Source organism: Bos mutus, chromosome 6 (assembly GCF_027580195.1).
Source record: "Bos mutus isolate GX-2022 chromosome 6, NWIPB_WYAK_1.1, whole genome shotgun sequence".
In the NCBI taxonomy this organism is placed as follows: Eukaryota; Metazoa; Chordata; class Mammalia; order Artiodactyla; family Bovidae; genus Bos; species Bos mutus.
The window spans coordinates 116,142,181-116,165,501 of NC_091622.1; the positions used below are offsets into that span (position 1 = coordinate 116,142,181).

Genomic DNA, 23,321 nt, shown 5'->3' on the forward strand with positions numbered 1-23,321 from the left:
CTGGGCCGAGGCCGCGGCCAGTGCTGGCCAGTCAGATGTGAAATAGCATCTCTTTACTAACTGCAGTATCGATCCCGCCTCCCTCGCACGCGGGCAATTTTCTTTTCCCCGGTGCTCACCTCGGTGACAATGCGTGCGGGGCTCCAGGGCCCGTCAGCACGCAGGACGCCCGCTGCCGGCTCCTATTGATTTTCTTCAAAGGCTTTTAAATTGCTCCTTCATTTTCCTGAGATGCTCATTCCATCTCTACTGGGTGCCGATGTTTTTCCGTTGTGTTTAAACAATCGCTCCATTCACTGGGTTCCTAAACTGTGACGCCTTCTCATTACTGGGAGATAAACTGTTTGGACAGTTTTCCTTAATCTTGGATTAATCGTTCCTGTATCTGGATTGTGCAGCCCCGTATCCCTTCACTTTAGAAATCAACTTGGGGAGGCCGTGCCATCTCTGAATCTGGGCGCCTGGCTGCCCCCCACTGGACGTGGCCTGCTCACTGCCGGCCCCTCTGCCAGCTCGGGCTGCTCACTGCCGGGGTCTGGGGTGTCTGGCGCCCTTCTGCCAGCCGGGGCCAGGGCCCATAGGTCTGGACGCTGGCGGGGGCTGTGCTGGATGGACACTGGATTTCAGGGACCTCCACGCAGCCCCACCCCCCCCCCGCCCCCGGGAGAGAAGCAGGTTGAGGCGAGTGGACCTTGAGGCCTCTGCCTGCGGGTTGGGAGCTCTTCTGCCAGGTTGGACTGTTAACGCTTTCCGTCCTGGCAAGCGGGCACACGGATCTGGCCCCAGTGCAGCTGGGGCAGGTGAGGCCAGGCCGGGGCTGGGGGGCATTTGTTTCCCTTTAGACCACCTGCTCCTGCTGTCTTGAGGGGCCTGGGTGAGCTGACACCCTCCTCATGGGGGCCTGGGGCCAAGTTAGCTTCAGGCCAATCAGGAGGCGCAGCGGTGCCGCTCCCTTGGCCGTGGCTGGCCTGCGCCCACCCTCCGCAGGGACAGGCCAAGGGCCCCGCTGGGGGCCGAGTGGGCCACAGCCCACCTGGAGCCTGACGCAGCCACTTGCCTGTAGCCTTGTCCCCTGGCTGCCAGACTTGGTTGCCTTCCTGCCTAAGGGCTCCATGGGGACCCCCCGGCCTTAACCCCCCGTGGAGGGGTTGAGCCTTGGTGAGGTTGGTGTGGGTGTTTTCTGAAATCTCAGGGTCTGTTTACAGACTGGCAGGACCCCGAGTTCCTGAGGGACGTGGAGGCGGCCACTGGGGTGGACCTGGGCTCGTCCAGGCCTGGCGGGAAAGGCAAGGGCAAGCGGCGGAAGCACTCGGGCCTCACCGACCTCAAGCGGCAGGCTGACACGGCGCGCGCGCGCATCGCCAAGAAGGTCTTCGCCAAGTGAGCGCTTCTCACGGTGTCCCGTCCTCTGCCCCGGGTGGAGGGGCCGCCCGCCCAGTGCCTCACCGTCCATCCCGCTGCTGTGGCAGCCAGAGGCACTGCCCACCGCCAGTGCCCAGGGAAGCCGCAGGGGCGCCGCCTGGGCAGCACCCGGGCCTCAGGGTGGGGCTGTCCTCAGGCTGGATGCTGGGACGGTGCTCCACTCGCTGCACTGGCCAGGGGATGTGCTCCCGGTGACCACTGCGTCTGGGGGGCCAGAGGGTGGCTTCCTGAGTGCCCCGCAGAGCCCCTGTGCTGTGGGCACAGGAGGGGCTGCGTCCAGGGCATCGTGACCCCAGGCTCCGGGCTCGTGGCTGGTTCCCTGTGGCTCAGCCGGGGTGGAGGGCAGGGTGGGTGCTGACGCCAGGAGGAGCATGGCCTGGGTCACCCTCCCCGCGCGGCCCAAGCGCCTCCCTGCGGCGAGCCGTGCAGCCCGCAGTGCGCTCTAGGGGGGGGGCCGCACCTCCTCCCCCGCACCGCTGCCCCTCACAGTGTGTCTGCTCTGGGCCGGGCCCCGTGCGCAGCCCGGCAGGAGGAAGCTGGGCTGAGGGGATTGAGCGTGTCCTGCTGCCTCTGCCCACCTGGCTGCTGGGCGGACTGTGCTCTCATGGGCAGGATTGGGGTCTGGAGGCCACCCTTGGGGCTCAGGGAGCAGTGGGAGGCATGCCAGGCGGGGCCAAAGTGGCCTTGGGGCAGATCCCCTCACCGTGGTGCCGTGGCGCCCTTCCGCAGGGGGCTCCCAGCGGTCCAGGTGCAGCAGCCACCCCAGCACGGGGTCGGTCCCGCCAGGCTGCCGTCGGGGGCCCGGGGCCCGGACGGCCTCCCTGGTCACGGCTCGCTGTGCTTCCCCGCAGGGCAGCCGTGCAGAGGGTGGTCACCGCCATGAACCAGATGGACGAGAAGAAGCACGAGAAGTTTGCAAACCAGTTCAACTACGCCTTGAACTAGAGGGCCAGGCCCGTGCACGGGCTCCCCCTGCGCTGTCCGCTCCTCCTTGCTGGGTGTGTGCGCAGCAGCAACCATCGTCCAGGGTGTTTAACGCGAGGGCCCGGCGTGCACTCTGATCCAAGCGTCCCGGAGGCGTGGACGTTCCTGCCGCAGGGACCTCGGCCAGCGCTTAGGGCCCGCCTGCCGGGTCGCCTGGGGTGAACGCGGCAGCCTGGCCACCAGGGGGCGTCTTGCACGGCCTGGGCGCTTTGTGGCACGGCTCAGGGTTGCTCAACCCCCAGGACGAGTGCAGCCCCGCCCTGCCCCAGCCTTCTCGGGTCCTCTCCGGGTCCGCCTGCTGGGCGCTGCCTGGGTGTGGCGCCACCGGCCGCTTCGGCGTGCGCGGCACCCTGAAGGCCGCCCCACTGGTGCTGTCAGCGCATCCCCCTCTCAGTCCAGACGGCGCTCCGCTGTGTGAGCAGACCACGCTTACCCTGCATCGCGGACATGTGGGTGGTTTGCACTTTGGGATTACGGATACTGTCATGACCGTTTGTGTGCAAGTTTTTGCATGGGCGTATATTTTCATTCCTTTTGGGTTTATGCCTAGAAATGAAATGGATGGGTTGTGTGGTAACTCTGTGTTTAACTTACTGATGAACCGCTTAAACGTTTTCCGAAGCAGCTGCACCACTTACATCCCTGCCAGGGCATCCGGGTGCTCGTTTCTCTGTTCTTGCCACACTTGTCGTCAGTCTTTGTAATTTTAGCCATCTTAGTGGGTGTGAAGTGGCATCTCATTGTGGTTTTGACTTGCACTTTGCTAATGATGAATGATGGTGAACATCTTGTTGTTCAGTTGCTAAGTCTCGCCCAACTCTGGGACCCCAGGGACTGCATCGTGCCAGGCCTCCCTGTCCGTCGCTATCTCCTGGAGTTTGCTCAGACTCATGTCCATTGAGTCATGATGCCATGCGACCACCTGTGTTGAACATCTTTTCCTGTGCTTATTGGTCATTGTTTATCTTCTTTGGAGAAACATCTAGATCTTTTGCCCGTTTTCAGTTGAGTTGCTGTTTTGAGTTGTAAGAGCGCTTTGTGTGTTCTGGACACTAGACCCTCATGGGATTTGCGATCACTCTCCCCCATCCTGTGTTTTCCCCTTCTCGCCGTGTTTTCTGAAACGTGAGCGCTTGGCCTTGGATGTCCGGTGCGTCTGGTCTGGTCTCGCCGTGTTTTCTGAAACGCGAGCGCCGCGGCCTTGGATGTCTGGCACGTCTGGTCTCGCCGTGTTTTCTGAAACGCGAGCGCGTGGCCTTGGATGTCCGGCGCGTCTGGTTTTCATTTTGCCGCCTGTGCTTTCCACGTCGTATTTGAGCAACGGTTGCTTAATCCCAAGTCTAGTCATGTTTTCTTCTAGGAGTTTCATGATCTTGCTCTTAAACTTAGGTCTTTGGTGTGGATCAACTGTTTTGAGTTAATTTCTGTCTGTGCATCGTTTGTGTGGATATCCGGTTGTCTCAGCAGCATTTATTGAAAAGGTTGTTCTTTCTCCCATTGAATTGTCTTGGCACCTTTATTGACTGTAAGTTGACACTAAACGCCTGAATTTATTTCTGGAGTCTCCCTTCTGTTCCCTGACCTTGTGCTGCTGCTGCGCAGTCTTGACTGATGTAGCCTTGTGGGAAGTTTTGAAAGCCTCCAACTTTGTTCTTTTTAAACGTTGTTTTCGCCATTCTGGGCCTTTTACATTTCCAAATAAACTTTAGGATGAGCTTGTCAATTTCTGCCAAGAAATAAAAAGCTATCTGAGATTTTACTGATTGTGTTGACTCTTACGCGAGGATTTTTTTCAACAGTAAATATTTTAGGGTCCCACATGAGCTGTGGTTGGGTGAATCCTTGGAGGCAGAACCACAGATGCAGGGGCGGTAGGTACCCCCAACCCCTGTGATGTTAGAGGTCAAACAATGTCATCTTAATATTAAATTTTATACTTGGTGAACTTATAGCATCTTTCCATGTACTTAGGTTTTGTTTGTATTTTCACAGTTGTAGTTTTTTGTATACCAAGGTCTGCGTTTGTTAAATTTATTCTTAAATGTTCGTTCTGTTTGGTGCTGTTATAAATGTTCTCTGAATTTCAGTTTTGGATTGTTCGCTATTAATACCTAGATGTTACAGCTGATTGTATACATTGATCGTATATCCTGAAAGTGGTCATCTCACTTACTAGTTCTAATAGGGCTGTGTATGTGTGTGTAGATTCCTTAGGAATTTTTGTACACAATGTCACGTCACCTGCAAGAGAAAGTTGTGTTTCTTCCTTTGCAATTTGGATTCCTTTTACCTCTTTGTCTTGTCTGGTTGCCCTGGCTGGAGCGTCAGAGCAGAGCCAGAGAGAACTGGAGAGAAGAGACATCCTATTCTCGTCCTTGATCTGAGGTGAAGAGCTTTTGGTCTCTTCCCAGAGTGTGGTGGTGGCTGGGCGCTTTGTAGCTGCTGGGCAGCAGGCTGAGGATGTCCCCTTATGTTCCTAGTTTGCTGAGTGTTTGTTTTGTCATGAAGGGAGCTGAATTTTTGTCAGATGCACTTTCTACATCTATTGAAACGATTGTGTGGTTTCTGTCCTTTATTCTGTTGATATATGGTGGATTACATTAACTGCTTTTCATATATTGAACCACCCTTGCATTCATGGGATAAATCCCACGGGGTCAGTTCAGTCGTTTGTATATTTCTAGAAATCTGCCCGTCTTATCTAGGTCATACATACAGTTCATAGTATTCCTGTATAATCATTTATGTTTCCTTTCCGTAAGGCTGATAGACTAGAGATCTCTTCAAGAAAATTGGAAATAGCAAAGGAACATTTCAGCCAAAGATGGGCACAATAAAGGACAGAAACAGTAAAGACCTCATAGAAGCAGAAGAGATGAAAAGAATAAACAGAACTGTACTAAAAAAGGTCCTCATGACCCAGATAACCACGGTGGTGTGGTCACTCACCCAGAGCCAGACATTCTGGGCTGTGAAGTCAAGTGGGCCTTAGGAAGCACTGCTGTCAGCAAAGCTAGTGGAGGTGATGGGATTCCAGCAGAGCTATTTAAGATCCCAAAAGATGATGCTGTCAAAGTGCTACCTCAGCATGTCAGCAAACTTGAAAACCCAGCAGTGGCCACAGGACTGGAAAAGGTCAATCCTCACCCCAGTTCCCAAGAAGGGCTGCCCTAAGCAATGTTCAAACCACCAGGCAGCCACTCTCATCTCCCATGCTAATAAGCTAGTGCTCAGAATTCTTCATGCCAGGCTTCAGCAGTACGTGAACTTAGAACTTCCAGATGTCCAAGCTGGGTTTAGAAAAGGCAGAGGAACCAGAGTTCAAATTGCCAGCATTTGCTAGATCATACAGAAAGCAAAGGCGTTCCAAAAAAAAAAAATCTACCTCTGTTTCATTGATTACGCCAAAGCCTTTGACAATGTGGATCATAACAACTGTGAAAAACTCTTAAAAGAGATGAGAATACCAGACCATCTTACTTGTCTCCTGAGAAACCCGTATGCCAGTCAGGAAGCAACAGTTAGAGCCTTGTATGGAACAACAGACTGGTTCAGAACTGAGAAAGGAGTAGCCAAGGCTGTTTCCTGCCACCCTGCTGAACATGTGCAGAGCACATCACAAGAAATGCTACGTGGATGGAGCGCAAGCTGGAATCAAGACTGCTGGGAGAGATACCAACAACCTCAGATTTGCAGGTGGTACCACTCAAATGGCAGAAAGCAGAGAGGAACTAAAGAACCTCTTGAAGGAGGAGAGTGAAAAAGCCAGCTTAAAACTAAACATTAAGAAAAATGTGATCATGGCATCCGGTCCCATCTCTTCATGGCAGATAGAAGGGGAAGAGGGGAAGCAGTGGCAAACCCCCTCTCCTTGGGCTCTCAGGCCACCGCAGCCGTGAAAGCAGAAGGCGATTGCCTCTTGGTAGGAAAGCTGTGACAGACGCAGACAGTGTGTTAGAAAGCAGAGGCGCCGCTTTGCTGACAGAGATTCCACAGCCAAGGCTGTGGTCTTCCCAGTGGTCACGGACGATTGTGAAAGCTGAACTGTAACGAAGGCAGAGCACTGAAGAATTGATGCCTTTGAACTGTGGTCCTGGAGAAGACTCTTGAGAGCCCCTTGGACAGCAAGGAGATCCAACCAGTCAATCTTCAAATCAACCCTGAATCCTCATTGGAAGGACTGATGCTGAAGCTGAAGTTCCAATACTTTGGCCACCTGATGCAAAGGGACTCATTGGAAAAGACCCTGATGCTGGGAGAGATTGAGGGCAGGAGGAGAAGGGGACGACAGAGCATGAGATGGCTGGATGGCATCACCAACTCAATGGACATGAACTTGGGCAAACTCCGGGAGATGGTGAGGGATAGGGAAGCCTGGCGTGCTGCAGTCCATGGGGTCGCCTAGAGTTGGACACAACTTGGTGACGGAACAACAAGAACAAGGCTGGTTGTCCCGTCTCCTGTGTCATTCCTGATTGTAGAAATTTGAGTCTTCTCTATTTTCTTGGTTGGTCTAGCTAAAGAATTATCAATTTTATTGATCTGTTTGAAGTTGTCCTCTATTATTTGTCATTTTGCTTGGTTGGTTTCCACTCTAACTTTGATTTCCTTGGGTTGCTTGCATGTGTGATTTTCAGTTTTGTCATACTCCCTTCAGTGCAAGTTCAGCTTATTGTCTTGAGGTCTGCTTTGTAATGTAGACATTTATGGGCATAAATTTCCGTCTAAGCACTGATTCAGCTTCGTCCTGCACATTTTAGCGTATTGTGTATTCATGTTTGTTTATTCTTAGAGCATTTTCTAGCCTCTCTCGTGACTTCTTCTTCTGCCCGTCGTTTATTGAGGAGCTTGTTGCTTAATGTCCACGTGCTCCTGAGTTCCTCCCGGCACTTGATTTCTAATTTCACTGAGCGAAGAGCACGTCTTGTGCGGTTCAGTCCTTCAGAATTTGAGGCGCGTGGTCTGTCCTGGAGAGTTACGTGCGGCTCCGTGTTCTGCTGGTGGTGGCTGTTCCATGGAGTCTGCAGGTCTGCTTGGTGCCTCGTGCTGCTCAGGTTTTCTTTTCCTATTGATCTTTACCGCAGCTGTTACATTCCTTATTGAAAGTAGGGTGTTGAAATCTCCAACTATTAACATTATCTGTTTCTCCCTCTTCTGTCTGTTTTTGCTTCGTACACTTTAGGGCTTTGTTGCTAAGTGCATATATGTTTATATCCGGTATTTCTTCCTGAGGGATTGACCTTTTATCTCAGAGCGCAGCCTGCTCTGTCTCTAGTGACAGCGTTTGCCTGACGTCTCTCTTGTGCAACGTGAGTGCACCTTCTTGTTCGCGTGACACAGCCTTCTCCAGCCCTTCCCTCTCGCCGTCTCTGAATCTCAAGTCTTTCTAATGGATAGCATGTGTTTGGTCCGTTCTACCGACTCTGTTGCTTGAGTGGAATGTTTAGTCTACTTCCCTTTAATATAATTACTGATGAGGTAAGATTTATGTCTGCCATCTTTCTTTTTTTTCTACATGTCTCTTAAAACCTTTCTTCCTCTGTTACTGATTTCATGTGTGTTAAATAACTGTTTAATTCCTTGTAATACTTTAATTCCCTGTGCCTTTCATTATTTGTAGATAATTTTTTCAGTGGTTGCATTGAGGATTACGCTGAACAACTTGACTGCTCTCTAGTGTGGATTAACGCCGACTGGATTTCAGTGGTTACGGAGCTGCTCACTTAGAGCTGTTTCTTCCCGGCTCCTTTCCACTGTTCTTATCATACAAGTTGCATCTTACAGGTTGTCAGCGCATCAACATAGGTTTGTGATTATTGCTTTATGTAGTTGCTCTTTAACTCGAGGAAAGGAAAAGGTCCGTAGACATGTTTACACTGACTTATCGGCCCCGAGGCTGCCTTTACCAGCACTCTGTGTCTCCCTGAGGATCTGAATCTGCCAGCTGTGAACTGTCTTTGTTCTTGTCTCTTTGGGGATGTCTTCATTTCTTCTTTGTTCTTGAGTAGTTTTGGTGGATATGGACTCCTTGGTGTAACAGTTTTTTCTTTCAACACTTGGACTATGTCATGTCACTGCTTCCTAGGCTCCAGGGTTCCAGGCGAGAAGGCCGCTGTCCGTCTTTCAGGGAAAGAAGCCTCTACATATTGAGCTGGGTTTTCCTCTGCTTTCAAGATGCCCCGTCTTCACCATCCTGCTGTTAACTAAAGCCTGTCTAGTCAGGGACTCGTCCGTGTGCTGCTGAGCTGCTTGCTTGTAGAGGTGGTTTCTCTTTAAACTTGGAAGGTTTTTGGCCATTATTTCTCCGAAGATTCTTTCTGCCCGTCCCTCTTTCCTCTTCTAGGACCCCCGTCACATGCGCACACTGGCCTCGCAGGCCTCTTTTTCTTCATTCTTTTTTCTGTTTTCTGTTTCTCAGACTGGACCTGTTGACCTATCTTTGGGGCCTAGATTCTTTCTTTTGCCAACTACAGTCTGGTGTTGAGTTGCTCTAGTGAGCTTTCCATTTTAGTGGTTGTACTTTTTCAGTCCAGAAAAAGTCTATTTTGTTTTCTTCCTTAATTTGTTTCTTGTTATTGATACTCTGTTGGTAAGACATCATTCTTATAATTTAATTCTTTAGACATGAACGTACAGTAACTGATTTAAAGTACTTGTCTAGTAAGTTTAACATCTGGGCTTATTCCAGAAGTTTCTCTTGACCACTTTCTCCCTTTGTGTGGGCTCTACTTTCTTGGTTCTTCTTGTGTCTCTCTTTTTTTTAAGTGATATGATGTGGCAACTCTGGAAGATCCTCCCGTCCCCCACATTTGTTTCTATTTGTTTGTTCAGTGTGTTTCCTGGACCAGTTGTGTAAATCTGCACCTGTTGTGCTTGGCATGTGAGTCCTTGCCTGGCAGCTTGCTGATCAGCTCATTAGGGTTCCTCATATGCTTTGATCCATTGAGTCTTGTGGTTTTGCTGACTAGCTGTGTGTGCATGCATGTGCATGGATGTGCCTGTGTGGGGTGCGTGTGCATGTGTGCGTGTATGTGTGGGATGTGTGTGCATGGGTGTGCATGTGTGGGGTGCGTGTGCATGGGTGTGTATGTGTGGGATGTGTGTGCATGTGTGGGGGGGCTGTGCATGTGTGGGGTGTGTGTGCCTGTGTGTGTATATGTGTGGGATGGGTGTGCATGTGTGGGGTGCATGTGCATGCGTGTGGGGGGTGCGTGTGCGTGGATATGTGCATGTGTGCGGTGCATGTGCATGCCTGTGGGGTGAGTGCATGAGTGCATGCACGTGTGCGTGGGAGTGTGGGGGCGTGTGTGTGTGGGGGTATTGGGCATACCTTCAGTGTTCTACCAGCCAGATGCCGGCTGTGACTGGGTTCTCACCTCATGAATGTTTGGATCTTTGCCCCGTGAGAACGTCACTTACAGTTGTAACTGATGTTTCTCTTAGGAGTGAGACCAAGCATTTTCCATGTGTTAAAGCATTTGTTGTTTATCCTTTTCTGGGAATTGTATTCCATATCCTTTGCTCATTTTTCTGTTAGTTTATGGGTTTCTTATTAAACTGTGGGAACGCTTTATTCAGTGAGAAAACAAGCTGTACATGATGAGTTGCAAATACATCCTAATTTTATCTTCTGATTTTGCTTACATTGTTTTCTGCCATGTAGATTTTTTTTTAATGTAGCTGAATTTAACCAGTCTTTCGTGGCTTCTTCGTTTTATATTCCCGGGGCCACGGGGGTGTGGGGTGGTATGGTGCAGCCCCCTTGCCAAGGGCAGATTGCCCAGGGAGCAGGAGTCAGAGTTGGCTGCACAGAATGGAGCACTCCAGTAACAGAGCCTTGTGAACACAGGGTTGAAGCTCCAGCCCCAAAGACAGGCAGCGCCAAAGAAGTCTCAAACTACCACACACTCACACTCATCTCACGCTAGTAAAGTAATGCTCTTGAATTCTCCAAGCCAGGCTTCAGCAATACATGAACCGTGAACTTCCAGGTGTTCAAGCTGGTTTTAGAAAAGGCAGAGGAACCAAAGATCATATTGCCAACATCTGCTGGATCATCGAAAAAGCAAGAGAGTTCCAGAAAAACATCTATTTCTGCTTTATGGACTATGCCAAAGCCTTTGACTGTGTAGATCACAATAAACTGTGGAAAATTCTGAAAGAGATGGGAATACCAGACCACCTGACCTGCCTCTTGAGAAACCTGTATGCAGGTCAGGAAGCAACAGTTAGAACTGGACATGGAACGACAGACTGGTTCCAAATAGGAAAAGGAGTACGTCAAGGCTGTATTTTGTCACCCTGCTTATTTAATTTCTGTGTAGAGTACGTCATGAGAAACGCTGGGCTGGAAGAAGCTCAAGCTGAAATCAAGATTGCTGGGAGAAATATCAATAACCTTGGATATGCAGATGACACCACCCTTATGGCAGAAAGTGAAGAGGAACTTGATGAGGCCTCTTGATGAAAGTGAAAGAGGAGAGTGACAAAGTTGGCTTAAAGCTCAACATTCAGAAAACTAAGATCACGGCGTCTGGTCCCATCACTTCATGGCAAATAGATGGGGAAACAGTGGCTGACTTTATTTTTCTGGGCTCCAAAATCACTGCAGATGGTGATTGCAGCCATGAAATTAAAAGATGCTTACTCCGTGGAAGGAAAGTTATGATCAACCTAGACAGCATATTCAAAAGCAGAGACATTACTTTGCCAAGAAACGTCCGTCTAGTGAAGGCTATGGCTTTTCCAGTGGTCATGTGTGGATGTGAGAGTTGGACTGTGAAGAAAGCTGAGCGCTGAAGAATTGATGCTTTTGAACTGTGGTGTTGGAGAAGACTCTTGAGAGTCCCTTGGACTGCAAGGATATCCAACCAGTCCATCCTAAAGGAGATCAGTCCTGGGTGTTTATTGGAAGGACTGATGTTGAAGCTGGAAATCCCAATCCTTAGGCCACCTGACGGGAAGAGCTGACTCATTGGAAAAGACTATGATGCTGGGAGGGATTGGGGGCAGGAGGAGAAGGGGACGACAGAGGATGAGATGGCTGGATGGCATCACCAACTTGATGGACATGGGTTTGGGTAGACTCCGGAAATTGGTGATGGACAGGGAGGCCTGGCGATTCATGGGGTCACAAAGAGTCAGACACAACTGAATGACTGAACTGAACTGAAAGTCCTCAGGTGGTGCTCAGATTGGTGAGGAAGATGCATGGAGCCACTGGGCTTCATCCCTCCCCACCCCCAGCATCAGAGCACAAGGCCTGTATCCCCCAAGACTATCTCTTGGCCCACGGTGGCTGCTGGAGCTCCAGCCATCACTGTGTCTGCAGAAGAGGCGGCTGTGCTGTAGCCTCAGCCATTTCCTGTGAGGGGCCCCCTCAGGAACTCCTCCAGTAGCACACACTGCTTATGTCAACTTGGCCAAACCTAATCCCCTGGGAGTGTCCTGCTGCCCAGAAAGCAGGAAAGGTGGTCTGTCTCCCGGGGATCAGCACCCAGCTACCATCAGGTCTGTGTCCTGGCAAGAGAGAGAGTGGTCACGCCTGGCAGGGGCTTCTCCAGAGGGGGCCACCACCCCGCTGAAGGTGTGGGGTGGGACAGGGCACCTTCCATTGTCCCCTGAAACCTGTGTGCCCAGCCCTGCCCCCCCCCACCCCCAGGTGACAGTCCCTGCGTTTCTGAGGATGGCTGCTACGCCCCTGCCCGCCCCCAGGTCACCCACTTCGTCCACCCAGCCTTGCCCTCCCCCTGGAAACGGCACGCCCTCCAGAAAGCCGCAGGTGGCCAGGGACGGTCCCTCTGAGCTGAGCGACGTTTCAGTGGCCCAGCCGGGGGCCACCCCGGGGGTGGGGGTGTGGTAGGTCACACTGGCTGCCCGGGAGCAAGGGCACGTGGTCACAAGTGGAGAACTGAACCTGGGGTGGCAGGGGCATCAGCCGCTGAGTGGCAGGCCACACCACTGGTGTGGGCAGGGCTGGGCAGCACAGGAGAGCCTCACAGCCAGAGGAGAGGGGCCCGTGGGGACGAGGACGGGAGCGCCTGGGTTGGGGAAGTGGTGCTGAGGGCGTCCTGGGCAGGAAGTGAGATGGGGCTCCCCCTCAGCTCAGCAGGACAAGCGGGGGCACCAGGCCCTGAGAAGGAAGGAGCGGGACAGGCTGCCTGCCCCAGTGGGAGGGCAGCCCGTGTGGACAGTCTGGAGCTTTGGCTCTGAAAGAAGGCCGCACAGCAGGCAGCCAGAGGCAACGTGGGGCTGGGTGGAAACAGCAGCAGGGTGAGCTGGGGGCACGAGCCTGCCAGGGGAGTGGGGTGGCCGACACAGCAGGCCAGGGCAGGCTGCTGGCTGGGTGAGTGCCCCTGAGCGTGTGGCTATGAAGGTAGGGCTGTCCCCAGCACGCCCAGATGGAACAGCGCTGGTCAGAGTTAAGCGAAACAGGTGGGCAGGGAGACAGATGAAGCTGCTAGGGTGCTCTGTGGGGGAGTGGGTCTGCTGGCAGCCCCCATGCCCACTCCCCTTCTTACCAGGCATGGGGCAGTTGGTGGGGGGAGGGGGGGGTCTCCCCAGCTAAGAAACTACATTTCCCAACCTCCCTTGGCTAGGAGCGGTCAAGTGACCAAGTTCTGGCCAATGAGATCTGAGCAGCTGTTACAAGGGCTTCCGGAAAGGTCCTTAAAGGAAGCAGTCGCTCCCCTCTCCTCTCCTTGTTTGTGCCTAGAACGTGGATGTGATGGCTGGAGACACACCCTCCATGTGTGTCCATGAAGACGAGGCCCAACCCAGCCGGAATGGGGCAACGGGAGAGCTGGACAGAGCTGGTGCCCTCAGAATTCTGGGAAGGTGTCACAGCTGCCCAGGGCCTCCAATGGCCAGCTCTCCCTCACACAGGAGAGACAAACAATCTTCTTCAATTTCCATTCATTGAGCTTTTCTCTTCCACGCAACCAAAGCCAATCCTAACACAGCAAGTGACCAGAGCCCACCAGTGTGGGCTGGGCCAAGGAGGGAGGGGGCTGGGCTCAGCGGTCCCTGGACGGGAGACGGGAGTAGTGTAGGGAGGGGAGCCCCCAGGGGGCCTCTGTGTCGGGCCTGCTCCTCCACAGGATGAACTGTGTGGGCACCATTCTGGGATTGGGGGCCAGGACTGGTCCTGGGGGTTGGAGGAGGGCCTCCCCAGAGTGCACCCAGATCCTGGGCTGAGCCTCACAGCACTGACAGCAAAGTGGGGCCACGGGGGGGACAGGGGTAAGGTGCCAGCAGGGCCAGCACGCCCCTCTGCCTCCAGCTCAGGAACCCCAGAACTGGGCAGTCGGGGGTCCCTGAAAAGCCTCTTGGGAGTAAGGCTGGTGGGGACAGCTTGAGGGTCCCCGGGGGGAGGTGGTGTCTGCACCCCCGAGTTCTCTGGTTTGTGGCAGATTCCGATGACCTGTAGGAGGGAGCGGGAGAGCTGGGCGGGAGCTGGGCCTGTGGGCGCCTGCAGGAGCGGCCCCACAAGACCAGGCCTGTTCTTCCCAGTCCCATGCCGCCCCTGGGGTTCGAGGAGGCTCAGACAGGCTGACAGCTCCGTCCCCACAAGGGCTCAGCACTGAAGGGAGACCTCAGGGCCCCAGAGAGTGACAGGGAGCCCCCCCCTCAACTTGCGCAGCAGGGCCTGCCCAGGTGCCCAGAGTGGCATGGCCGTGGGACCAGCTTGGGACTAAGTCTGGGGGCCCCAAGGAGGAGCGGAGTGGGGAGAGGGGCGGGATCGCTTCCCTGCCTCGCGGCTTCTAACCTCCCCGCATCCAGAGCTAGGGCTGGTGACACTGGGGGGTCCAGAGGTGTGACCGCCACGTGTCCAGGTGACCTTGTGAGTGTGGGTGACGGGTGGGGAGAGGGAGCCCAGAGCCGCTGCCCCTTGTGCATGAAACTCCTCCTCCTTCCTGCCCTTGGTTCCCCAAGGTGGGCGCTGGGGAGGCGGGCAGGGGGTTCCCAGGGGATGATCGATCTGGCCCCTCCTCCGCAGTCCTGAGGGGATGCCCAGCGCCGGAAGTACAGGCTGCCGCTTCTTGCTAGGCAGCCCCGGGACCCTGCTTGGGCTAAGCGCACAGTCACCCAGGAAGCTTGAGGCCGAGAGCCTTCGGGGCCCCACTGTCCACTGCCTGCGCCCTCCGGAAGCCAGGCCTCGGCGGTGGGACCGGGGGCGCTCACACTCCCGCACCCACGCGTCCTGAGATTCGGGCCTCCCAGCTGCCTGCAGGTTGGGTGGGTGGAGGAGCCCTTCGGTGCTGACCGCCAGCCGCGGGGTTACTGCAGAATTTCCGCAGCACGGGCCCTGCGCAGGTGGGGCGCCCGGGGTGAGGGGCGGTGCTGCGGGTGAGGAGGGAGGCCGGAGGCCAGGGTGGGGGCTGCAGCGCCGGGCGGGGCGGTCCAGCCGCCCCGCCCCAACCCCCCGCCCCTCCTCCACCCTCTCTCTGCCCACTGGAGAGGGCGAGGGCAACGCCGGGCGCCCTCCTCCACTCCCACCGGCCGGGGGTGGCTGTCACCCACTGGCCGAAGGGTCATCCTGCTCCACGACCCCAGCCTCAGCCCCAGCTCTGGCCCCGTGGTCAGTGACCAGCACGGGGAAGAGTCCCTCTGAGAACACGGGAGTTGCTCACGGAGAGGGATGTCCGCCCGCGGGCGCAGGGCTCGGCCATGGAGCAGCTGCGGGGCTGGGCAGGCACATGGCCCCGCCACTCGGTGTCCAGCGACCGTGGGAGCCCACCCTGAGTGCCGGCGGAGGGGACCCCCATCGCTGCGCAGCAGCGCCCGCATCCCGAAGCCTCGGCTCTCACAGCCGCCTGCATCCCCGCCCCGCATGCTCCAGGAGCCGGCAAGTGGGGGCGCGGCGCCGGGCTGCGGGCGGAGAGGCGCGGCTACACGGGACCCCGCGGGCTGGGCTCAGGCGGCTCCCCAGGAAGCTGCAGACGCCCCCGCCACCTCGGCAGGCCTGGTGCTCAGGACTGGCAGGGCCGAGGCGCAGCGAGGCAGGAGCACAGGGCTGGGGCAGACCCGATCCCTGCCGCGGCCCGCCAGCCTCGGCCTTTCCTCACCCCCAGGCGCCCCCCGCGGGGGGAGGGGAAGAGGAGGTCCCGAGGCTTGGGGGACGGAAGGAGTAGGGAAGGCAGGGGACCTGGTTCTCTGGGGCTGGAGGCTCCGCAGCGAAGGTCGCAAGCACGCGGGGGAACTCGGGGCGCAGGACGCGCGAGCCTGGCCACGGGAACCCCGGCCGGCGGGTAAACGGGGGCCCACGGCCCGCGCGGGGCGCCTGGGTCGCGCCGAAGTCCCCGCCGAAGGGCAGCGAGCAGCTTGAGGGACGCGGGCCTCCTTCGGTTTATTGATTGGGTAGAGTTCGGCAAAGTGCTTCCGAGCGGACCGAGCTCAGCCCCGACGCACGCGGACAGTCGTTTATAAATTTAAAACTCTTCTGTAGCAATCGGCTATATACAGAGTCAGCGACCGCGGCCTTGCCAAAAAGCCGGCCTGCGGGCGCCCTCGGGTCCTCGGAACGCCCGGTCGGTCCCATGGCCGCGCTCAGAGGTGCGGTGCGTAGAAGGCGGGCGCGCCGTAGGTCTGCGAGCCCAGCACGAAGGGCGAGAGCACCGCCGGGCTCGACAGGAAGGGCAGCTGCGCGGCGCACACCAGGCCGCCGGGGCCGTGCGCTGGGTACCCCGCCGGGCCGTGCATGGCGAGCGGCGCGCCCATGGGCGGCGACGGGCTGAGCGGGCTGAGGCCACCGGGCAGCCCCGCGCCCGGGCCCGCGCCCGGGCCCGCGCCGCCGCCGCCACCGGTCGGCGCGCTGGTGTCGGCGCCCGGGTTCTGCTTCTTCCACTTGGTGCGGCGGTTCTGGAACCAGATCTTCACCTGCGTCTCGGTGAGGCTCAGCGACAGCGCCAGGTTGAGGCGCTCGCACACCGACAGGTAGCGCGTCGCCTTGAACTTGTTCTCCAGCGCCACGAGCTGCTCATAGGTGAAGGCGGTGCGCGCGCGCCGCGGCTTCCCGGACTTGGAGTCGGAGCCCGTGCGCTTCCGCTTGGGCTTCGCGGCCGCCGCCGCCGCTCCCTGCGAGGCCGTCCCTGCGCCCCCAGGCGCCGCCGCCGCCGCGGCTCCCTGCGGGCCCGGGACTCCGGGCGAGGTCCCGCGGGGACCCGGGGCCGCGGCCTCGTCGACGGCGCCTGAGGGCGCCTCGGCCTCTCCCTGGCAGCCCGACCCGCGGGCCCCGAGGCCGCCGCCGCCTCCCCGCGCCTCCGCGCCGCGCACCGTCCCCGCCGCCTCGTCCTCATCGTCGTCGTCGTCGGGCGCTTCGTCCCCGCTGTCTGCGCTCGGGCTGCGGCGGCCGCCGCCGCTGCTGTAGCCGTTGGCCTCTGCCTCGTCCGCCTTGCAGGGGTCGCCGGCGTCTGTGGGCCGGGCAGGGCGGGAGGACAGGACAGTTAGGACCGGCGCGCTCCCTTCCGCGCTCGTCCCCGCCGTCCCGCGCCCCAGGTCGAGCCCCCTCGCCCGTTTCCGTTTCTTCTCTGCCGCCTCCTCGGCCTCGGGCGCTCTCGTTTCCCTGCCCGCTCCCTCCCTCCTCCCGCGCCACCCACCCCCGCACCCTTCCTCTCCCGCGGCTCCTCTTCCCGCCGTCTCCCGGGTCTGCGCCTTTGCCTGAGCGGGGCAGACCGGACCGCCGGGCTTACGGCGAGGGGGAAGGATCCCATCGATCCGCGGGACAGATACAAACTTAATTAAACTCATTTTGTGTAATGTACAAACTAGTTAACGGCCATTTAATTTATTTCGGCGTATATTACCCTCCAATTACCGCAAGGCTCTGGGCCAGCCAATTACTGAGCGTTTAAGAGTGGGCCGGAGCAGAGGCCTGGGGTGAGGTTGGAGCCCGCTACCAGAGGCGATTTCGGGGTACCGAAAACGCTGCCCTGGAACCATCCCTACCTTGAGCCTTGGGGCCTAGAACTTAGCCCCTGGGCTGCGGCCCCAGCGAACCTGGACTGGGCCTGACGGGGAAAACCGGCCTGGGTGGTGGGGGTCCAGGGCGGCGCTGAGATCCCTGGGATGGAGTCCCCGCTCGGTCTAAGCAGCAGCCCCGGATGCTCCAGGCAGAGGCCCGCAAAGTGGCTGCAATCCTAATCTCAGAAATTTGGAGGACAGCGTCTGACCTGATGGCAGCCTGGCGTGGGGTAGGGGGGTTTCTATGCAGCCCCGGCTCCCACAGGTGGTCGTACAACCAACCAGGAAAGAAGCCAGGACAAGCCCCCAGCACCGTGTCTCTTCCTCGGGCACCAGGCCCCGTGAGGGTGGCACCGAGAATTGGAGAATAAAGGACAAATGCAGTCCTGGGAGACGCCTCCAGGGCGACCACAGAGGCTGCCGGAGGCGGGCCTCCGGGCCTCCGGGCCTCCACGTACCCCTCACCGGGAGCAGAGACTGTGCCAAGATGAACCCGAGAGTACTTTGCTCCTGTTCTGCCCAGGGCTGGACTGAGGAAGGGGGGCCTAACCACTCCCTCCCTGAACCTGAGAAACTGGGCCTTCCTTCTGACTGTTCCCCATTTGAGTGGAGGCTCTATGTGGAAACTCCCAGAACCTCGCCAGAGGGAAAGCCTGAAGGGCCCCCTCCAGTCCGCCTGGGTTGTTCCTCCTTCATATCAGTCCAGCTCTGAGGGTGCCCCAAACTGGAGGCCCCTCTCCTGGAAAGGGCCCCCAGCCCTGCCCGCCCTGTGCGCCCCTTGCTGCCAGGCAGAGCGCCCGGGAAGTTGGCTGGAGGAAGGGCCAGGGGAGGGGGCACCGAAAGCAATCAGGAGCCGGTCGAATGCAGTTCTCGATCAATAGCGGCCCCTAATAAGTGTAATAGGTTTTAATCGAGTAATTATCCGAATTTTGACCCTATAATTTAGATGTTCGGGGGGAGTTTGCAAGGTGCTTGAAAGAGATATGCATGCAGCCGTAATAGGATATCGACCGGGCCGGGCTCGGGCCGCCCCATTAGCGGTTGCTTTCCGCCGCTAAGCACATTTCCCCTTAACTGTAATCGAAGGGATTTAATTGTTTTTCCAGAGATAACCAGCGTTTTGTCACAATTAGTCTGATTTGTCCCCCCAAAAAGAGAGAAAGAGAAAGAAAAAAAAAAAAAAAAAATGAATGGAGGGCGGGGGTCTCGGGAGGCTGCGGCGGGAGTGGGGAGGTCACGGCGCGCGAGCCCGCCATGCCCAGGGCGCGCAGTGGCCAACCCTGCGCCGGCCGTGCGGCCCGCAGCCCTACGCCGGCCCGGGGAGCCATCCGGGAGGCACCGGGCGGTGCGGGCCCGGAGTCCGGGTCGGACGCAGGCGGCGGGCGGGCTGGTGCGGGCCCCGCGCGCTGCGAACTTTCCCACGGAGCTTGTCGCGGGGCCGGCCAGGTTCGCCGAGGGGTCCCAGGAACGCGAACGCGTAGCCGCGGCCCGTGCCCCTGCCCTGGAGATCCGGCGCTGGCCCTGTCCTACTCACGCGGCGGCTCAGCTCCGGTCCCGGCTCCAGCTCCGGCGGCGACGAGGGCGCGGCGCTCCAGCTCCTCCGAGCGTGGCGGGCGTCCCGGGGCGGCGGGGGCCGGGGCACATGGGGCGCAGGCAGCGGGCGCCACGGGACCCAGCAGCACACAGCGGCGTCTTCTGCTGTTGAACTTGTTGGGGTCCAGTATGTCCAACACGGAGAAGGAGGTGGGGCGCGGCGGCGGGCCGGGCCGGGCCGCCCCAGCCCCCTCGGGCGCCGCGGGCACCGTGTCGCTGGCGGCGAGCGGCGGGGCTCCGGCCCGCGGGAAGGCAGGCATCTCCGCGCGCCCGTCCATGGCGTCCCGGGCAGCGGCGGGCGCAGGCGGTGCGGGCCCTGGGCCTGGCGCTGGCGGCGGCGGCGGCAGCGCGGGGCCGTCCCCGGGAGCTGCCGGGCCGCTCGCGCTCATGCCGGCCTCCCGCGCGTCGGCCGCTCGGGCCCCTCCGGCTACTGGGCTCCCATCCCCGGCGGCCCGGGCGCCACCGCTCGGTCCTGCGCCGGCGGCCGCGGCTCGGCTCGCGCCCCGCGCCGCCCCGCGCTCGGCCGGTGCTGCTGCCGCCGCCTCAGGCGCCCGCCGCTCCGGGCCGGCTCCTTTATGGCGGCCCCGCCGGCGGCGCCCACGCGCCCACTCGCCGCACACACGTGCGCCCGCCGGCGGCCGCGGGCTCCGCCGCCCTCGTTAGCGCGCGCGCCTAATTGGCTGCGAACGGTCCCGGGCAGAGGAGGCGGGCCCCGCGCGGGACACACGGACGGCACCCCGGGCCCGACCGACAGACGGGCAGCCCGGGGAAGAGTGCGGTGCGCGAGCGGCTGTCGCGGTTCGCTTCGCTTCCGCTCGTCCGGAAACGCCGCCGGCCCCCCGGGCTTGGGACGGGGGGAGGCAGCCCCTTAAATAATTGCGGGGGCCCCGGGGCGCGCCCCGCGAGTTGGCTGGGGCATCCCGGCGGCTCGCGAGGCTGCCGCGCGGTCCCCGCGGGCCGACCCCCGGGATCTTGGCCGCGTAGTCAGCCCTCTCCCGGGCGTTCCGCGGGCCTCGGTCCCGCCTCCCTCCGTCCCTCCGCTCGGGGTCTGCTCTCGAGTCTCCGGGTCTCGCTCGCTTAGCGATTCGGGCCGGCGTCCCCTCACGCCCCCGCCCCTTCGCGCCGTCAAATTAGGGCCTGGCCGCGTGTCCGCGCCGGGGGCGGGGCCGACGGCCCCCGGGGTCGCTCATCAGAAGTGGACTCGAACGCGGGGACGGCTGGCTGTGCCTCCCGTCCCCGCCCCAAAACGGGGGCCGAAAAACTCGTGCCAAGGGCAGGAGGCTTACACAAAAATCGATAGCCTCCCGGAAGGGGAAACAGCACCGCAAACTCCCCTCCCCGCTCCCGGAGAAGTCCTTCGGTCCGGGTGTTACGTGTGCGTTTGTCTACACCGCGAGGTGCGCACCGCCCGGCCCTGCGGCCCTCGGGGGGCCGGCCCGCGTCCGGGGGAGGGCCGCCTCTCCCTCCTCCCTGCGCCCGCCGACGAGCACACCGGCCGTCGCTGGACCCAGGTGGGAGCCGGCGGTGGGAGCGCGCGTGCGGGGTCCTCAGGGTGTGCGCTGTTGGTGGCGGGGGTGTGCGCGCTGGCGTGTGCACGAGCGGTTTGCGCCGCCCCACACTGCGGTCCCCGGAGCCTGCTCTGCACACAAGGACGGGTCCTTTGCAATTACCGCGGGCAATGATCCTTTGGAAGCAGAAATTAAAAGTTGGGAGAAATAATGGGGGACCGATTGGCTGTAATTTGGGCCAAGCTCGGACAGGCTGATCCTCAGGGAGGTGGGGGCGGGGTGGGGGGATGGGGAGGCCAGACGTCCCCTCCCCCAGCCCTTCCCCTCCCCCGCGTGCTGGTCCGTCCGGAGATTCTAATCAGACCCACAACACTGTGTCCTTCCTTGCCAGGACTTGATTATTCTTTATCTTTAAATTATAAATCACCTCTGGGGGAAGGAGGGTGGATAATCTCTCATCACAGAGAGGTAATTATCTCCTTCCCACCCCCACCTTCCTGGAGGGACTCTTAGGCTCTCTCTGCCCCTCCCCCAGCAAAGTTTGAACATAGATGCGCACACCCGTTCGCATGCACTCACACACTCGTTCACCAGCACACACCACACACAGGCACAAATCCATGAAAACGCAGTCACATCCCTGCAGCCAGCCTCACCCCTGCCAGCCAGCTCCCAGCTGGCCTTGGTGCCCCTCCACTCTCTCCATGAGGAGGGGCACATGGGGACCCGTCCCCTGAGCTATCGCTCGGACTCCTCACCGCCCCCCCCCCCCCCGCCAGGCACAGCTGCTGGGCACTGTCCTGGGCGCCAAGGGGCAAGTCCCTTGGACTGGGCCCTGACCTGGTTCTGGGTGGCCGAGGCTCAGTGTGATGCAAGCCCCTCCAGGGCACGCTCACACACCGAGCCTGGCCCCACCGCAGGTCACCAGGCGAGGCACACACACAGCAGTCAGAACTCCCACCCCTTGCTGGGTGGGTGGAGGGCGGGGTGGGCAGGAGCCTGCGCTCACTCTGGTTACACGCTCACTCTGGTTACACGCTCACGTGAGGAAGAGACATATGAGCTCTCTTGATACAACTTTCATTCAACATGAGCACACAGGTGAAATGACGGCCTGTATAATGTGGATGTAGTGTAGTGTGTGGTGATTATCACTAAAGCACAGTAAATAGATACAGTATATCACATGTGCTATGTGGGTGTAATGGAATACTGTACCATAGCAGACCACCACGCCGTACTCCTCTCCAAAGCACACACGCACACTCAGTGCAGCAAAGCGCTCTTGCCCCGAGAGGTGTGGACTGGTCCAGGCTGAGGGCCACTCGGATGCATGGGATGGATGGAAGCCCTGTGCCTGTCCCAGAGCGTGGAGGTCCTCCCCTCCCCCTCTTCCCTACCCGCAGTGTTCTGCTGGGAGCTTCGGCAGGCAGGCAAGGAAAGGATCTCGAAGTCTGCAGCATGCAGCCCGGAGCAGCGTGGGGCGATGGAGTCGGGGGTGGGGGGGTCCTCCAGAGTACACGGGGGACCCCAGGCTGCTTTCCCATGGGAAGCGGGGTACTGTGTGTGGACAGGGGTGGGGAGATGGTCCTGTCCTCTCCTGCCTCAGCCCTCCCCCATCTCTAAGGAACATCCGTGGTCGTGGAGACGCGCAGTACCCACTCCTCTAGACGGCCTCCCATCTCCCCAACTTTAGCTCAGAGCGTCTGGGGCTATAAAGATGTCCCTTTGCTCCTAATCACAATTGATTGTCAATTAGACCCTCATTTGTGCAATCTTTGCCCATCTGCCATATCGGGTTATCTCCAAGCCACCAGCTTCACTTGCGGGGCCCCAGGTGGGCAATGCCAGGTGAAATCAGGGCTTGACGTGGGGACGGCTCCACCTGCCTGGTGGACAGGAACCCCCCTCATTGCTAAGCCCCACACTCTGCACATCTGTCAGGACCAGAGGGGGTCACTGGCGGGTTGGTGCGGGAGCGGGGAGTGTCAAGGCTGGAAGCAACATGGACAAAGTTAGAGATCTGGGGAGAGACTGGTGATAAAAGGCCTTCGAAGTGGACCCGAGAGCACATGTGGGTGGGGGCTGAGATTATGTGGAAGAGGGGAGGGGAGGGAGTGCCCAAGGGAGCTGGGGGAGCGCTGAGCTCTCAGTCCTTTCACCGCCGCCAGTATCCTCGTGTTTGGTTAGCAGCAGTAGGAGGAGCAGCCCACCATCTCTGCCATTAACCCTTCATGCGTTTGTGAACCCCCTTCTCAATTTTTCATCTGTGAATTGTGGGAGTTGGATTCCATGTGACCTCTAAGGTCCCCATAGCCCCCCCTCAAAGGACGAAGGATGGCAGAATTACAGCATTCGCTGCACACAGTGGTGGTGGCGGGGCTCCCTTCTCCTCTTGCAGCTGGAAGGGCAGCAGTGCTTGGGGGTCTCCAGGGCACATGGATAAACAACCCCCGCTTTGAGTGATATTTGGTTCATACAAAACACACCCCAGTGCTGACAGCCCAGGATCCTCCCAACATCCCCGTGAGGGACACAGAGCAGGGGCGGCCAGCCCGCCCACAGATCAGCTTCAGTCCCTGAATCCAGACTGGGTCCTCTGCTGGCACTGTGCCCTCTCTGAGCAGGCGCCTCCCCAGGCACCTGTGGGGAGAATGCAGGCGGCAGAGGTGGAGGCTGACCACAGAAGGCTCTGTGCGCCCTCCCCCGTCCTATGCACCCCCAAATACCCCCTGGCAACGGCTTTGGGTCACCTGAAGTCTGGCACATGAAAGGGGAACGCTCTGCTTCTTTGCTTTCTCATCTTCTCTGAGACCTCACCTGGGGTCTCCTGATGACTCGAAGAAGGGCACC

The 23,321-nt window shown here is 58.7% G+C and overlaps 2 protein-coding genes across 4 annotated transcripts in view; one reads left to right on the top strand and one right to left on the bottom strand.

Annotated features, from left to right (window-relative positions):
- The window catches only part of UVSSA (UV stimulated scaffold protein A), a 29,609-nt gene extending 19,508 nt beyond the window's left edge, over window positions 1–10,101 (top strand). For all 3 annotated transcript variants that reach the window (XM_070372842.1, XM_070372840.1, XM_070372841.1), the window contains exons 13-14: window positions 1,206–1,380; window positions 2,274–10,101. In XM_070372842.1, coding sequence (XP_070228943.1) covers window positions 1,206–1,380; window positions 2,274–2,367 — 269 coding nt within the window. In that variant the 3' untranslated portion in view covers window positions 2,368–10,101. The remainder of the gene's footprint in view (window positions 1–1,205; window positions 1,381–2,273) is intronic.
- A 5,853-nt stretch (window positions 10,102–15,954) lies between these two features.
- NKX1-1 (NK1 homeobox 1) lies at window positions 15,955–19,349 on the bottom strand. Its single transcript, XM_070372857.1, has 2 exons — window positions 18,902–19,349; window positions 15,955–16,817 (listed from the first exon to the last, which is right to left on the bottom strand). Exons 1-2 carry the CDS (start codon window positions 19,347–19,349, stop codon window positions 15,955–15,957), a joined length of 1,311 nt encoding a protein of 436 aa, XP_070228958.1.
- Between the last annotated feature and the right edge of the window lie 3,972 nt (window positions 19,350–23,321).